This window comes from Panicum virgatum, chromosome 3N (genome assembly GCF_016808335.1).
Source record: "Panicum virgatum strain AP13 chromosome 3N, P.virgatum_v5, whole genome shotgun sequence".
In the NCBI taxonomy this organism is placed as follows: domain Eukaryota; kingdom Viridiplantae; phylum Streptophyta; class Magnoliopsida; order Poales; family Poaceae; genus Panicum; species Panicum virgatum.
In genome coordinates this window covers 26,993,929-27,011,604 of record NC_053147.1, presented here as the reverse complement: position 1 = coordinate 27,011,604, position 17,676 = coordinate 26,993,929, and the positions used below count along the sequence as shown (strand labels likewise).

The 17,676-nt window shown below is 44.1% G+C and overlaps 1 protein-coding gene and 1 pseudogene across 1 annotated transcript; one reads left to right on the top strand and one right to left on the bottom strand.

Moving 5' to 3' along the window:
• Positions 1-319: 319 nt before the first annotated feature.
• On the bottom strand, positions 320-4,980 carry LOC120665437 (protein root UVB sensitive 6-like). Its single transcript, XM_039945005.1, has 14 exons — positions 4,553-4,980; positions 3,714-3,812; positions 3,516-3,629; positions 3,145-3,216; positions 2,947-3,057; positions 2,708-2,827; positions 2,462-2,563; positions 2,302-2,374; positions 1,821-1,901; positions 1,680-1,744; positions 1,386-1,487; positions 1,109-1,291; positions 731-965; positions 320-638 (listed from the first exon to the last, which is right to left on the bottom strand). Exons 1-13 carry the CDS (start codon positions 4,880-4,882, stop codon positions 897-899), a joined length of 1,521 nt encoding a protein of 506 aa, XP_039800939.1. The 5' UTR covers positions 4,883-4,980; the 3' UTR covers positions 320-638; positions 731-896.
• A 5,641-nt stretch (positions 4,981-10,621) lies between these two features.
• LOC120667709 lies at positions 10,622-15,787 on the top strand (annotated as a pseudogene).
• The last annotated feature ends 1,889 nt before the right edge of the window (positions 15,788-17,676 follow it).

Here is a 17,676-nt window from a genome sequence, read left to right as displayed (position 1 = left end):
TTGATAAGCCAATATATTGAATTGCCCTGATTTTGGCTTGGCAAAAATTAGCATCCAACGAATCAGGCTCGGAGTTTCCTTCGTTCAAGGTCAGGCCTAGGTACATTATACTATTGCAGGTTTTGTTGATCGTTCACGGATAAGCACGCAACATCAAAGTATCAGAATTAGAACAGCCGTTGTAACCACCAGCGAAAAAGTAACGAGTCGGGCGATTGATAGAAAAGAAACAGGACTAGCTCAAAGCAACACAGTACAACTGCACCGCACGTTGGAAAAGTGAGGATGTGCCATAAACAATTTGAACATGACCAAAATATAAGGATATAAAACACAACTCATCTTTATCAAAAAACTGGAATTTACATCTCATGTTAGGGTAATGAGAGAACACGGTATTGCAAAGTTAGCCGGGGGCTACTGTAATGTCAAACAGTCAAATAACTCAGAAGGTGACCACCAAGTCCGGTCACGTTAGGAAGGATAGCCGTCTCCATTATACAATACTGACAGAATATACAAAAAGGTCTGTTAGTTGATCTTCCGCAGTTAGTTTGGAGCCCCTTCACCCGTCATGCAGAGTCAGCACACCCCATCCAAAACTGTGTTGTCATGATGAGTGCTGTAATCAAATGCTCCTGCATATGGAAATAAAGAGGGTAAGGAAATTTGTGGCTGCATGTTAACTAAAACAGTACAAAGTTTTGGACTGCAGAGAGGGAGGACTGACCAGGTACAAGTAGTCTTTGATTTGGGCTTGTGAGGATTTGATGCATTTTATGTACTCGAGCTGATTGTTGATTTGGTTAGAGGTCTGCTGACTCACATAGGGCTGGACTCAAAAGTATGAAAAAAATGAACATCCTCTTCATCATGAACAATGAAAAAGACTTCAATCATTGTGGTACTACTCCACACAATCGCGCTCGTCCAGGGTTAAGAAGTGATTCTGACATTATCCATCCCTGTGCAGCAAAAAAAAAAGGTTGTTAGCTATAAGATAAGAATCACAATCCTGTATTCCTGTGGTTCTTGTCACGCTGTACACTTCTGTAGTAGTTCAACATGAGTGCAAGGCAGAGTTTTACAGATAAACAGTGGCATTCACCTGTTCTCTAGCTTTCTTCTTGAAAACTCCATAAGATGACAATACAATCTTGCATGATTCCTCAATGTGTGGTATGAAGTCCATGTTCACTGGATTATGCTGGTATGACCGGTTGGAGTTCATGCGCCTTCTTGCATTCAGGTTAGCATGTGAAGCATTGATAAAATGCAGTAACACATGTGCCTGCACACCAGAACATAATTGAAGAGGATAAGTAGATGCAAACAACCTTAACAAGTGCAATGTTACCAAAGTAGTTAATACAATCATTGCTCACATGGAAAGCAGCTTTGAGAATGTCATCCGGCTTTGCTTGATCCTTCAGCAAAGCATATACCTTGTCCTTTGTTGGGTTATATGTAACAATATACCTTTCATCCTGCAATCGAAAAACATGACAACTTTAGATAGCAATCTTTAATTACACTAAGAGAAGAAAATGAACATCTGAAACAACAACAACAACAACAACAACAACATAGCCTTTTTTTCCCAAGCAAAAATGAACATCTGAAAGTATTGGAAAATTTTCCATGGGACAACACACTGAATGGAGCAAATGAGACAGTACCTCGAACATAGGCTTTATAGCAATAAATGAAGCAGGTTCCTGAAATGCCTCCCCAAATCTTGATCCTGTGAGGAAACAAAACTGATTAACAAAGATTCCACATTTGACCTGCAGGAAGAAATGTATGGTCAGAGTGCAAACCTATTGCAACTGGCTCGTGTCGCCAAGGTGGATTAAATATTGTCTCTTGTGAGTTTCCATCCTTCAATGTGGGTACATACCCTGCACCAGTAAAATTGGAGGCCCAATATCAGACTGGATGACATGCAAGAAGCCAACTAGCAAACCAAACACTGCATGCTTTAATGTATGTAAACAAGCTCTGATATATAGATTATTTAGGCTAGATTTCTCTGGAGGTTCTGGTAGTTCCACTATTGTATTCATACACTGCGAAATTCAAGTATTATGCGGATATCTGATGGTCCCTCTGAATATTTGTGAATTTTATTCCAGTTCCTCCAGACAAATATAGCTGGTGTATTTGAAACAACTTTCCACCAAAGATAATAATTCCTACGTTGCCAGAGCAAATACAGCAGCAGTAGACAATAACATCTTTCTTTTCATAGAACTTGTATGAAAATCTGATATGAGGATTCAAAAGATAATGTTGACATACCAGTCTTGATAAAAGAATCCACAGCTACAGTGAATCTTGCCCTATTTAGAGTATTCAATACAACAGATCGCACCTGGTAATAAAATGACATTAGTTTGGTTACATGGAAGTTTATCAGAAAGATTTTTCAGAGCAACAAACTTAAGGAGTTAAAGCAAACCTCGTGATATGAACTGAGGAGATATCCGCAAGACAGGAAGGCAAATGAAGTCACCAGTGATGGATTGCTTTTAGAGATTAGAATGCTCAAACCAGTTCCCAACTACACAAACAAACAACAGCAAAGAAAAGAAATATTATAAATTGAAAAAAAAAGAAACTGAACACTTGAGAAACCACAATATAATATAATAGTATGAAAATAATACATGGCAGCAGCATATGTTTGAAAATACTGAACAATTACCAGATCAGCAATGTTTCCCACACTTTCTCCTTTAGCAGTGACATCACCAATATTTTCTCCTTTCGCATATGCCTTGTAGATAGGTGTGCGAGTGGAGGTCGAAGTGACAGCAGCAACATTCTGGATGAAGCAAATGCATCAAATAAAAAGACTGTATTTAATCCCTACTTTTGCTGGTAAAGGCAAATTGGAAGTATTAGTAATGCAAGAACTTGCTGTGACAATTCAGTAGGACAAACCTTAACAACATTTGCTACACAAGCCATTGGTAGGAAAAGTTGTGGAAAAGCTGCAGTTGCCAATTCTATCCCAGCTCCTAACTCCATCAGGAGATCACCAGAAAAGCGGAGCTGTAGTAAATTTTGATCTCCATTAGTCATTAGCATGGAAAAAAAATTATGGGTGCAGAAGGGCACAGGTTGATTCTAAACACACACCTGCTTCAAATCATAGTCAAACTTCTTCCCTTGGCGGGCAAAAAGCATCTTCCCAACACGTCCAGCCCCATCCTGAGCAGCAAAATAATATGGCTATCAGAAAATAGTGCTGATTGCTAAAAAGTTCAGGATAAATGCAGCGAAAATAAATCAATGATCTCATGCATGTAAGAAGGGCATCAGTATTCAGTAATACTAAAAGATATGGTTGGATCGATCTAAAGGACTTAGTTCAAGTATAACCTGTGAGTTCTTTGTCTTAGAAACTTCCAGCATGCTTGGTTGTTCTCATACATGATTTGGATAAATGTCGCATAAACAAGAAACGCAAAAAAGAAAATATTTGCAAGTTTTTCCAGGAAAACACTTGCCTTGAGTATCCAGTTGATTGCCACAGCACCAGGTACAGCTTTGCTTTGGGAGACTCCAACAGAGTTTAGAAGGGTTCTTGTTGTAAACACACCCATTGCTCCACCAAAGAAGTGCTGAAAAGGGAAAAAGGTAGAATAAGTAACATATTCAAAATCAGGTTGATCATGAAAGCCGAGTATACTGTAATGAAAATATACCTTCAATGCTCTCCATGACATGTATGGTACATATGAAGGAGTGACACTGTGTGGAAAGCCTTCAGGCACAACATAGGACCTTATAAAGGACATTATCTCCTGCAGAAGCAAAATTACATATAATCATTATATTCATCATTCTCAACTGTGGTTGTTCCTCGTATCCAAGATAGATAGTTGAAAACAAAAGGAGACAGTTAACACCAAAAGATCACAATCAGAAGAAAGAATGTGTGGCTAAGCAGCATCCGAAAAACAACTAGCTTCAACCGGACACCAGTGTCTTCCTAAATTAGATAACCTTGTGTCGGAAAATACTTCACCCGGACTCACATACTGGCACATGCATGATCAGCAACCTGAGAAAACTAAATTCAAAGCCAACCATCCACTCAATTGAAACAACATCTACTGAAAGAGTAAAACTAAATTGCTATGAGGCAGCCAACAAAACGACCTTTTTTTCCAAAAAACTCACCACCACGGCCTATAATTACAGATCCAATCTGCCACAATAAATTGGAAATTCCATATTTTGACCCAAACAACCAGACACGAGTGCAACTAACATGCGTCAAACTTCACTTAAACCATAATTTCACGCATCATCATCCCTATCTCAGCGAATCCAACTGCAAATTCACGCATCTTCAAATCCCCCAGAAAATAGCACACCGCCATCAAGAACAGTGAAAATTCTGCAGGTTTACTCCTCGTCTAACCACTCCGTCGCCCGCAGAGACACAGCAATCGGCACAGGAGCCAAATCCAAGATCAAACCACCTGCACTGATGCCCCAAATCCCTGCGATCCAAGGCGGTAGTAGAAGGCGGCCTCACCTCGACGGGCGGCAGCGGGGACTGGAGCGGGACGGCCTTGAAGGCGGCCCCGACGGACGCCCTCCCCTTGGCCTTGACCGCGGCGCCGGGGGCGTCGACCACGTAGCTCCACCGCCTCCCGTCGACCTCCTCGAGGCACAGCACCCCGTCCCTCGCGATCTCCGCCGGCAGCGCCGCCGCCGCCGGGACCCTGGCGGGCGGGGCCGTGGCCTCGGCCTCCCGCACGGCGAGGCGCACCGCGTCCCGCAAGGCCGGCGCGGGCAGCGTCACGGTCTGCGCGGCCCCCGCACCCGCCGCCGCCGGCCGCTTCAGCCCCATCACCGGCGCCATGCGGAGGGCGACGCGGGGGGTGGGGTGGGGTGGGGGGGGGGTGGGTGAGACCGTGAGATTCAGATGTGGTGAGGGCGTTGCCGAGCCGAAGACAGCGAAGCAGCGCGGCCGCCCGGAGGGATGGAAGACGCCATTTATATACGCGACTCGCCTCCGAGCCGGGGGATCGCGCGAGTAAGCTACGAGTACTCGGGTGGGCACGAGATGATATTTTGCGTAGCTGACTGGCAAGGTGGGGTCGAGCGGAGCGGGCCCACGTGTCGGAGGGATGTGCTGGAACTGGGGTGGCGGGGGGAAGCGGTGGACGGACGTGTGGTCGGCTGCTGGTGCCACTGCCAGCTGGAGAAATGGCCCGCCTGCGGTGCGTTGAGAGCATCGTCTGTGACCGACCGGTGGGCCCATATGAGGATGGGACCCATGTGTAACCGGGAGTGAGGGGGCTGCGGTGGCTGGCGAACCTTTGGAAATTGGAATTGAACGAGGAAAAGGGTCGAATGGCTGAGGTTTCCCCTGGTGCGAAATTTCCCTGTGTTTTTTCTCTGCTTCGTCACCGTGACACTGTAGTTTGCAGCACCAACGACATATGTGACTGTTTTTTTTTTACGAAACATAGTAAATATGTGTGGCTGTTAAGTCTAAAAAAGAGAAAAAAGAGAGAATATTTTGTAGCAAGCTTCGCCATCATTTTGAGTATTTGAGTTTTGCATATTCATATATCATGTTTTTTTTTATAAAACTGAGGATAAAACATGAGAAAGAGTAAAAAATACATATATTCTTGTAACCTACGTGTAACTTACAATTTCTTTAATCTGTAGATGCTTCCATATATTCTTATAATGTGTAACCCGTCCAAACACTCCATGTTCTTGCAATGTCGATCTGGTCCAACTCGAGCGAATAAACTCTTGTTTTTTTCTAGTTTGGACCAACAAGCTAAGGCACAACAGGCGCAAAGCCCACGGCACCACGAAAAATCGGAATTCCCCAGCTATGGCCCTCCCTTTCGTGCAGATTCCGCTCGATCGCTCGTGGGTCAAGACAGCGACTCAGCGAGCTGCAGCCAGCAGCGGGCCGCTCCGATGACGGGCACGGGCGCGGGCGGGTGGCGCCACGCCGCCGCGGTCGCCACCACCGGCGCACGTCCGGGCCGGCAGCAGCCAGGCGCGCACGTCCCCGCGGCCCGGGCGACCGCCCCCACCACCCTGGCGGGCCCCGCGTGCACCCGGCCGGGACCGGGATTAACGCGGCGCTTGATTTTTCCTGGCCTTGGCCGGCCGCGGCCGGGCCCCGGGGGAATCCAACGAATCGCGCCTTTGTTCTCGTGTGGACGCAGATTTTTTCCTCCCCCCACCTCCCCACTAGACCACGACCCGCCGACGCCTCGTCGGCTCGCCGTCCGCCACCGGCCGCGACGGCACGCGCGCGCCCCCCCGGTGCCCGTCGCCGTCGGCGCCGGCGCCGGCGCCGCGGGGTCCTTGTCGCGCGCGGCAACCATTTCTTTAGGCGTGGCCTCGTGCGGTAATCCTCGTGCCAGCCAGCACGGTAGCACGAGACGGGTGCCCTGCGCGCCGGCCGGTGCCAGGCAGGGCGAGCGCGGTGAACATGCTGCGTGCGGTACGGAGTGCGACGCCGACCCATGCAACCCACCCACGTTCACGCCGGTGGACACGACACGCCTCGGGTTGACGCGGAACGGCGTCGTGCTCGCACCGGCCGGCGGCCACCGCTGCTGCCGTCCACGCCGTGTTCTTGGTGGCTGGCCACCGGCGCGCGCGGCGTGTTCGGCGTGACTTGAATGAGGCTTTGCGTTTTCTTCCCCCGCTGCGCGTCGCCGCTCACCTGATTAGGATGATCGCTAGCTTAGCTGATTATTTTCTCTGCGTGAGATAGCGACGACGGTACGGTTCGGTTTGACTGGTCGAAATGACGAGATTTTTCAGATCGCATAGCAGCGTTGCTTCGGCGAAGGTGAAACGCGTCACAGCTGAAATGCTTATAGTCTACGGCCAAGCTACAGTGGACTGATGCCACTATTCTGAAACGTGGAAAGCAAAGGTCTTTCTTGGTAGATTGGACTATTAGTATTCTATCATAAATTTGAGGCAAGACACACTATGCATTGTTTATCCAGAAAATAGCGAATCAAAGTTGTAGCAACCTTTTTGCGACCAAAGCTATACTCCCTCCGTCCCAAATTATTAGTTGTTTTGATTTTTCTAGAAACGTAGATTTTACTATGCATCTAGACATAATCTATAATTCTATATCTAGATGCATAGCAAAATTTATGCACAAAGAAAAATCAAAACGACTAATAATTTGAGACAAAGAAAGTAGTAAGCTCGGACAATTGTAAAGCCTTCTGCCTCTACACATATTCCTGACCACATTTTCCTTGATGGCTTAGTTCGTGCACCGAGCACATCGGTCCAATCTTATTCGCCGCCTTGTATATTGAGTGGAGTGACTGAGTGACTCTGAAAGGGACAACTGAACTCCAATTGTCCCTCTAACAAGGGCCAGGTCACCATCTTTGCATGTTGCCATCCTAGTATAATCAGGCTCCTACCTAATGTTGTATCTTATTATTGAGCGATGACATGTCTGTTTGTGTCTTTATACCTCACATGCACCCTTGTCCTCTTTATGATAACAAGAGGACGAATCTATGTAGTTTATTAAGCCAGTCAGTATGTACATCGACGACCTACTCAGAACTCTTGTCGTTACAATAAGCAAAGGCAAACTTTTTAGCGTTTCAACGTTAGCGATGGTAAATTTATTTACAATATAATGATCAAGGGGACGAATCTATGTGTTTGAACTGTCCTCTTAAGATAGTTAACTAGAAATTTGGACGTATATGCTTGTAACGTTAGCGATGGTAAATTTATTCTTGGTGAAAACTTGTCTTGTTTGGTTTACGACGAAGCCAAACCAATATGTGCATGGCTAAATCAATGCTGCCACAGAATCCAAGTGGAGGCCAAATTCCATGAGTCAAAAGAAAAGCTGGGGAAAGCAAGGCCCAAGGTTGCTTTAAGCGTTGGGGATTGTTAGTGACAAATTTTGATCATGTTTTGGTTCCATCTCTTTTGGGCATGTCCAAATTCTGGAATCAAAACAAATCAAGCCATAATTTTACTAGGGACCACCGAATATTGTTGTGGCACATTTACTCTAACCAAACATGTCCTAGACAAAAGAGAGGCTACTCTTGAATTTGACAAGTACTACATTTTCTGCGTGGATCAAATTAAAGCGGACATCATGAAAAAGGAAACCACGTCCAAATGAGCGTTGCCAGTAGTTTATGTTTGATCTAAACACCTAACTTTATACAGTATTACTTCATTTTTAATATTTTGGTTGTGAAACTTGTTCTGTTTATTTCAGAAAATGGAGAAATTTGGTTCCCTTTCTTCGTGGAAATAACGTTACATCAGTCAAATTATTCCAGCACTGATTAAATGCTTCTTTGCGCGGGATTGTGCCGGTTAGCATCTCGGCATGGCATTTCTTCTTACGCGCGAAACATGTTGATCCGGGTATACGGTCATAACCAATGCAAAGTCAATCAGTCCATGCTTGGATGGTGCGGGCATGGGCATGGCATTTTTCTGATGCATGAAGCGCGTTGATCCAGGTGTATGGGCCTTGTTTGGTTTTTCCTAGAATGGACTAGAACGCATTTTGACTGTTAATTACGGTGTCAAACAAAGTCAGTTTATAAAACCAACTTTAGAACCCCCGCGCTAGGAACCCCCGCATCACTGTAGCTAATCATCGATTAATTACTGTCATTAGATTCGTCGCGAAAATTTACACCCATCCCTGAAGAGGTTTTACAAATAGACTTCATTTAGTACTCCATGCATGCTAGATTCTTCTCTCGAAAAACATGTGCGCTAGGAACTCTAGAATGGAGTGGCCGAACCAAACAAAGCCATGGTCATGACCAATGCAAAGTCAACTAGTCTATGCTTTGGATGTGCGGAAGTGTGCCGGTCATCAGCATAAGCATGGCATTTTTCTTATGCGTGAAGCACGTTGTTGATCCGGGTATATGATCATAACCAATGCAAGTCAATTAGTCCATGTTTAGAAGGCTAATCACATGGAAGTTTTTTTAGCTATATATGTATCTTATTATCGCTACCGATGAGAATCTTCCCGCTGCCCATGACTCACCCGTACCCACCTGCTAAGTTGTTGCTTCCGAATGAACAATAGAGAGACATGCTATAGCAAACATTATATAAATGAGGGCGCACGTTTAATTCAGTAGTTACTAAAAAAAAAAGTGGAGTTGGCATGCTATTTCCGTGCTCTGTGTGCCCACCCAAAAGAATTCAGATGGAAAACAAAATCATTTGGATTATGCATGTGTGGTCATGGCATATGACGTCACTGTTAAATAATATATAGTACAATGTGAAACCATATTTATTTTGTTTTCCATCCTAAAAATTTACAAGTAATAGCATGTACTTTTTTTTCTAAGGAATAATAGGTCAAGTGGTCAACAATGTCACCACACAATCGCAGTGCAGCTTGGAAAAAGAAAATGCTTGTTATTGTCAATGCCGCTCATACAGAGCCCTGGAATACGAGAAAATTAAAGGGCCGAATTTTCAGGCACCGCCCAGTATTCATACAAGTCATTATCATGGAAATTCAACCAAAATGAACCACAATCTTGGCCTGCTCTTTTTACGTTTTTTTTTCTCAAGCTGGGGCCATTTAAGACGGGCATTATTATTTTGTTGGTTGGAGACGATGCTGACCTGGCAGAGGATGAGACGGGGCCCATGCCCCTGACCAATGCTGTGCCAGTGTGCAATTCCCTGGTCTCAAGTTTCGGATATCTCAGGATAAGCAGCCCATGAGCTGGAGAACAAAATGGCTTGAAGAAGTATTTGGAGGTGGCAGTTTCTTCTGGGCATGATTGAAATGTAGATGGAGGTTACGGGAGTACGGGACCAACTAAAACATTTTGGTACTGCCTGATGGTGAATAAGGAGCCGTTTAGTTCCATTGGCAAAAATTTTTGGATGTCTCGTCGTGTGTTTGATCAGATGTCGGGAGGATTTTTCGGATACTAATTAAAAAACTAATTCCAGAACTCACTTGGAAACCACGAGACGAATCTTTTGAGGCATTTGACCGCAGCATTAGCACATGTGGGGGTACTGTAGCAATTATGTCTAATCATGCACTAATTATACTTAAAAGATTCGTCTCGTCGTGTACATCCAAACTGTGTAATTAGTTTTGTTATTTAATTATATTTAGTGCTTCATACATGTATTTAAAGGGGAGGTGAAAAATTTTTGGGTGAAAATTTTTGGAAACTAAACGGCCCCTAAGTACAATGGTCCGGTACGCGTACGCTTGTTCACATTGAATTTCAAGCGCATCAAAATGTTAAATGTGCAACGTGAGGTACACATGTGACCATACGGTGATAAAATATTCAGTCACATTTTTTTAAGGGTATGTTGCAAGGAATAATATAAGAGCTAACTCGAAGCCTAGTTCGGCCCAGATTCAACCGTGCTGGATTACTTGAGCCCAAAGAAAAACCGGCTCCAATCCTATCTGGGCAGGGCCGTGCGAGCACCATCTTTTAAAATGTAAACTAGCGCGAATCTCCGCGCAAGATCAAGCGTTCATAACGCTGCCCGCGCTGGTTCCACCCTGCCGCGAACGCAAGATCAAGCGTGCGTGCTTCGAGAAAGCATCTCCGAGCCGTGCGCGAGGCATGGGCGGCGGCGGGCGGAGGGGGGCGCGGTGGAGCCTGCCGCCGGCGAGGTCGAGGGTGCTGGGGAAGCTGGGGCCCTCCTTCGGCGCTGGGGCCCTCCTTCGGCGCCGGCGCCGGCTGCGGCGTCGGTTTGGGCGTCGGACTCATCGGCGGTAGTACCCCTCCCTTAAACCCTAGACCCCTTATTGCCACAATGCCACTATCACTATGGAATGGAACCGTCCGGAATTTGTGTACGCGTATCTTCTGATGATTTTGGGATAGCTGCATCTCGAAATCATTACACTAATTTCGTGATGGTTTAAGCCACTCGGTAGATAAGCAATTGCCGACCTGGTTGAAGTCTTGGAGAGGTCTGAAATTGGGGATGGCTCATCAAGTCATCATTTTCTGAACTTGCTGGCTGCTGCAATCTATTGAGGTTTGAAGCATAACAGTAATACACCAAAGAAATACAAATAACACCAGTAGCACCTCCAGTGACTATTGGTCAGTGTTTAAAAGAACAAAAAATTCTGACATTATGCACCTAATTGTCGTGATTTACATGGATTCTTGGTACTTTGGTACAGTTGCTGGATTCCCTCAGCTCAATCAATTAGTAACACAAACAGGATGTGGATTCAGTACATTTAGTAACGCCAACTATGATGTTAAACTTTTAACTTTCTGCTAGCTCCTCTTTATTGTACTGCCAATGTAATTGAACAGGTGTAGGAGTTGGGCCTGGATTCCCTGGATTACGCCTGGGATTTGGAGTTGGTGCCGGCTGTGGCGTAGGAATTGGATTTGGTTACGTTTTTGGAAAAGGAGTTGCTTATGATGAGAATGGGAAATATTTGAACATTGGCAGATCAAATCAGAAATCTAAGGGCCTTCCATCTGAGTAAGATTTAAATTTTTGGCACATACTTGTTGCAAGACGAAATCATTTATTCATTTTCGTGATGCCTATAGTTATGTACTTTTTGCAAAAATCGTGTACTCTTCTGCTGATTATATATATATATATATATATATATATATATATATATATATATATATATATATATAATGATCCAAAATATTAAGGTTGCTATTGTTTTTGTTTCTTTAATGAATCTGACGCTATTGGGCATCACCAGCATAGAGGACGTTAACCATTTCCATTCCATGGGGTATTTTGCACAGATGTTTCAAGAATATTCAAACCTCCTTTAAAAATAGCTATATATATTATTGCCAAAATAGGAATGACTAGGAACCCTGCAACTGCAAGCAATTTGTAGAAGAGTATGTGCCCTAGCAGACTTAATAAGAAACGTTAGTCACTCCCATTGAACTTACGTTTTGGTTGAAAGATGTACGCTTTAGGCCCAAAAATAAGCCATCCTTTTTGGCCCTGGTCAGTTTGTCTTGCTGATACGACATTATGACTACTGGGACAAGCAGGGCTATAATTTCTTCAGATGTTTGCTAGCTTGTATTCTATGAATCATGAGTAGTCTTAAAGATTATAGGAAGATTGAAAGCTGGGTGCTTTGCACCAGAGTACGAGAGATTTTTACGATCGAAGGGTGGTCTTGCAGATAAGCTGCCTGAAGTGTTGTCATTCTCTAAAAATGGAGCTGGGTCCATGAGCCGATTGTAGGTCTCAAACCCATGTCAGGGGAGAGGTTAAACAGCCTCCACCTCAAGGTCAATGGCATGTTTTCCAGCTCAAGTGCGTCTTAATTTCACAAAGTTTTAGTTGCTGTGAATGTAATAGTGTAGCTTTGTCTCACTACGAGCAAAACTCAATTAGAGTTTTGCTTCGGTGGTCCTTTCCATAAAACTACACGAATCTTAAAGCACAGAGGTAATTAATAAATATCTTATTATTATTTTAGGTTTGGGTCTCATATGGGCCCAGCCCTATCCATGTCCAGACAGAGCCCAGCGTTTGTTGGAGTCTCATTCAAACCGCGTGCCGGGCTCATTACATCACGAGATTGAAGATCACGCCGGCAATGGTGCTGCACGCCGCCGGCGCATCATCTCTGCTCTTGATCCGTCCTCTCCTCTCCGTTCCATTCTACCTTGGCGCTAGCCCCATTGCAACGCTGCCGAGAGTTCTTCGCAAACCGTTGCCGCCAGATGGTACAGTCGTGACTCCTTGCTCCTGCATATCAGCCAAGTCCATGCGCTAGATTCAGAGGATGTCACCACCACGGCTCAAGATAAGCTATGAGGAAGATCAAGTAGATAAGATAAATGTGTTCTCTAATTGCTGCATTTTTGTCAAACGGATATAGATAGGGTTCTCTATATCTCAATTTCTTTGTTGGCAAATAGCTACAAACCTAGTACACTTCTCAAATTTATTGATTTAAAACTCTGTTTTTCTAGAATCCACCTTCTTTGTTCAAATGATTTTCGTACAGAACTGAATAATTCCATTAAACGTGCCTACAGTTTCAGAAATTGCCTATGTGAAGATGTAATACTAGATGCCAGGTTGCTCCAATTGAATATCCAGGGCAGTTCTCTGAGAGCGATGTTGCTGCTGATCACAATCTGATTCGAGGGAACATGCTGCTTGTTCCTGCATATATTCCATCGATTTTTTTTTTTTGCTTCCTATCAGATCTGAACTTTATTTTTGTCTCCATGCAAGTGAATTTGAGAACACTGCATGTTGATTGGAGAAGCAAAGCCGGCCATAACGCTAATAGTGCTTGGAGCTACTAGTTTCTCTCTTCACATATTAAGAAAATGGGACCTTGGTGTCTGTACTGGAAGAGGTCTTTAAGCGAAGTGCACAAATCCAGTTTTAGAATTTGAATTTGTTTTACACAAAAAGACAAAACACAATGGAATTGACGCATCCAATTAAATTAAAAAACAATGGATACTGTAGTTTACATGGTTACAAAACCAGTGAAATTGTAATGTTAGAACCACTTGAGTTAGGAGGGCTGGGCATTCACAACCTAGAAATTATGGGATGGGCCCTGCAAATGAGGTGGCTTTGGATTGAAAAAACTAAGCCAGAGCGCTCCTGGGCTGGTCTTAAGATCCCTGTTCATATGAACACATCTGCTATGTTTGCAATTTCAGTGGTAACTTCAGTTGGCAATGGTGAGAACACAATATTTTGGATGGATCGGTGGATCCATGGCTGTCATTTACAGGATCTTGCACCCAATGTTTTCAAGAGCGTTCCTCCAAGATTGAGGAACAAATGAACTGTAGCTGAGGCCTTTCATGAGCTGACTTGGGTAGCAGATATTCGGGGTGCTCTTGGTTGGCATGGTCTTGCTGAATACCTGCAGCTGTGGGATATGCTCTCTAACATTGCTCTTAATGATAATACAGATGTCCATCAGTGGAGGTTTGAACCATCAGGCAATTTTTCTACCAGGTCGGCCTATAGTGCTTTTTTCATTGGTTCAACCACTTTTGAGCCTTGGAAACGGATTTGGAAAACCTAGGCACCGGGGAAGTGCAAAACCTTCATTTGGCTTGCTGTCCGCAATCGTTGCTGGACAGCTGACCGTCTACAAAAGAGAGGACTTCCACATCCAGAGCATTGCCCCCTCTGTGACCAGGATGATGAAACGGTTCAACATTTACTTACTTCATGTGTTTTTGCTAGACAATTCTGGTTTAGCATTCTACAGCCACTGAACTTGACAACACTGGTTCCAAATCGAAGATGTGCTTCTTTGGCGGAGTGGTGGAAAAAATCGTGGAGGAAAATACCCAAGCAACACAGAAAGGGTTTCAACTCCCTAGTCATTCTTGGAGCATGGACCCTTTGGAAGCAACGGAATGCTTGCGTTTTTGATGGAGCTACGCCCAATATTCAGAGAGCACTCCAGGCTTTTCAAGATGAGTTTGACCTTTGGCGGTCAGCTGGTGCAAAGGGCCTAACTGCCCTTGGCCTTGAACGGGTAGTTTCAGTAGTTTAGGCCTTATGCTTTGTGTTTTGGGGGTCAGGTCCTTCCAGTTAGTCCTGTAATAGTTTTATTTCCTAATTTGTTACCAACCCCATTCCTAGTCCAAGGTGGGATTTGGGTTCTGTAATTGGACTATTCCTTTCTTCTTAATACAAAGATACGCAGCTCTCCTACGTGTTCTAGAAAAAAAACTGATTAATTTTGGCACAGCACAGAGCAAATTGGGTATACAACCAAGTAGTCATCTCTCAAATATTAGGTACTGTTTGCAGGCATAACATCTGCCAAACTACCATCACCTAAACATGATATTTATCCCCAAACTTGTGTTTGGTGTGTTCCATCAATGGAGTGCTCCTTGTGTTAATCTGTAGAACAGGAGAACCAATATAATGTTGTTCGGTGTGCTCCCTCGGTGGAGCACTACTCATATCAATCGGAGCAAAATAACCTGCGAACACGCAGACAACACTTTGATCATCAAGGACTCATAACAATGCTACCTTCATTGTAGTTGCTCACCCAGTTCAACGAGTACCCCTAAAATAAAATCTATCACATGAAGGAGGAAGCACCTCCACGGGGTGAATCAGGGCAGCTGGAGGGTGACAAAGTTATCAGGATGGGGAACGGGTTACCTTTGCCGGCCTTGTGTCTTCTCAGTGTTCTCTCTCGCCATGGAGCTTTGCCTGCCCTCGTCCACACGAAAATGCGCCTTTGCTGCCGACAAAATAGGATCGGGAACTAGGGTGCGTTCAAACTAGCGGATCAAGATAGAGATCAAACCTCAAGGTGCAGGATGGCTCGACAGCATGGAGACCTGCCGCCGAGCACCATGGTCGGTGGCGCCGCCGCTGTTCATCCGTTCGGCACGATCGCACGAGTGAAAGAGTAAATGTGGAATGAAACACATCTCGTCAATCCCAGGATAGGACCTAAATGAATCTGAATTGGGTATCGGCGAGGTTCCATTGGATATGGGTAGACCGGCCCAAAACATAAACCACAACAAAATTAATTAAAGTAATTATCTGTTTGCTTTAAGATTCGTGTAATTTTATGGAAGGGACCACCGGAGCAAAACTCTCAATTACTTAATATGGTCTTGTAATAATTTTCAGAGATCAGATCGACATCCTGGTTGATGAGGTGATCGAGAACACAAAAAAACTAATCAAAGCAACATTAAAGGAGATTGATAAGTGGAGGCGAGCTTAGTGAAATTGGCATCAGGCTCTGCTGATGTTTAGTCACATTAGTTTTCTGAGACACTATCCTGTCTCTGGTACAGTGAATTCTTGGTAGGAGTCTGGACATTTGTGAGAAATGCTGTCCATATTTTATACTGGTAGAAAATGCCTGGTTTGCCCAGCATCCGCGATTGAATGTGGACCGCAATGTTGACCATTACATTTTAAATACTAGCAGGATCTTCTTTCAGATCCTTGTGTTCTTTTTTTTTTTGTCACGCCCATGGTAATTATACATAACTTGCCAGCCTCAATTGGTTGTCTGACTCTATACTCGGTAGCTTACTGTTATTCACTCCAGTGTAGCTACTGCAAAGTGTAACCTTTATCTTTATGCATTCTTGTTCAACAAGACTCAATGATTAGTATTATTCAATGTAATTCTTGGTCAAGTGAAGTGGGAGTTCGTTAAGTTTTCTGTCAAATCTCTCCCACTTTCTTCCATCTCAAAAAGATTGGTCATGATAAAAACTCAATTCCGCCATCAGTTCCTTAAGATACAAGTCATGTAGCTTGCGGATTAAGAAATACAAGCTCCAATGGAGAGTGTACTACTGTTCTTTTTTTTTTCAGGGCCTGCTGCTGCTATGTGCTAAGTAAACTGTAGTAGAGAATTTAAAGAAAAAATATGGAGTCTGAACTAAGCAATCGAAATAAATAATTGTACAGATTTCAGGTATGATCAAACTAAATCGGGATCTAGACATTTCGAAGTTCATATCCCACAGGCAGATCATAGGAATTTTAGAGAAAAAGTAGTATAATTAACGTGACATACCTACTCAATTATCACATAATATTGAAAACATCTAAATGGGCTTAGCAAAGCTGGCTCATAGGAACACCGACTGATGCATAACGTGCTTGGCAAAGCTGAAGCACTACAAATATGTGCAGGCAGAATGATTGAGAGCATGGTTCCTTCCAGATCTAACCAGACATGGTCGTGATGTTAGAATTACCAAAAAAAACTTAAATCAGTGGCACATTACCCAGGATCTTAACATAACCTAGTTCATGACAGATCAATCTAATGCGGAATAAATGGTTAACATTATACCAGCGTTAGCAGTAGCAGCAGCCATTTACGCCTGATCCGTAGAGGAAGTAGGCGTTCTTGTCGGTGTAGGAGATGCAGCAGCGAATCGGCGTTCTTCGGGCGCCAAACGGGAGTGCTTGACCTTCCAAACCCCTCCAGTGCCTTTAGCGATCAGACTAGCGGTGGCTAGGGTTTTAGAATGACGTGAATCAGTGATTAAGGTGCTAACCACGACCTTATATTTATAGGCACTGTGGGGCTGGGGGCCAGCCTCCGGAAACGGGCCTAATGGGCCTGCTGATCACAGTCCATTAGGGTTTTGTCATTAGGTTTTCTTAATCGCGTTTAGGTGGTTTAAACGCTTTCCTTAACAGTGAAGATCACATATATCTTAACTGAAATATTTCCAACATTCTCCCACTTGATCGAACGGTTAAGGCTAATGTTCGTATATTACTAATGTTCACCCTTAGTAGTAACAGAAAGTTCCGGACCAATGCGTCGTCAGTAGCTTGATGCACTACTGGGACCCCATTACCCACAATCTCACTGAAACACCTCGGTAGAACGCTTATTCATTAGTTGGGAGTCATAATGGCCCTAAACCAGGACCTAAAGACTATCCACCAAACCCATATTAGTAACGTGCTGCTTAAACACATTCGGTGGTAAGTCTTTAGTGAGCGGATCCGCTAACATAGAATTAGTTCTTATGTGCTCAATCTTAATGGTTCGATCCTGGCATCTTTCTTTCACAACACGATATTTAAGGTCAATGTGTTTGGAAGCACCACTTGACTTGTTGTTACTCGAAAAGA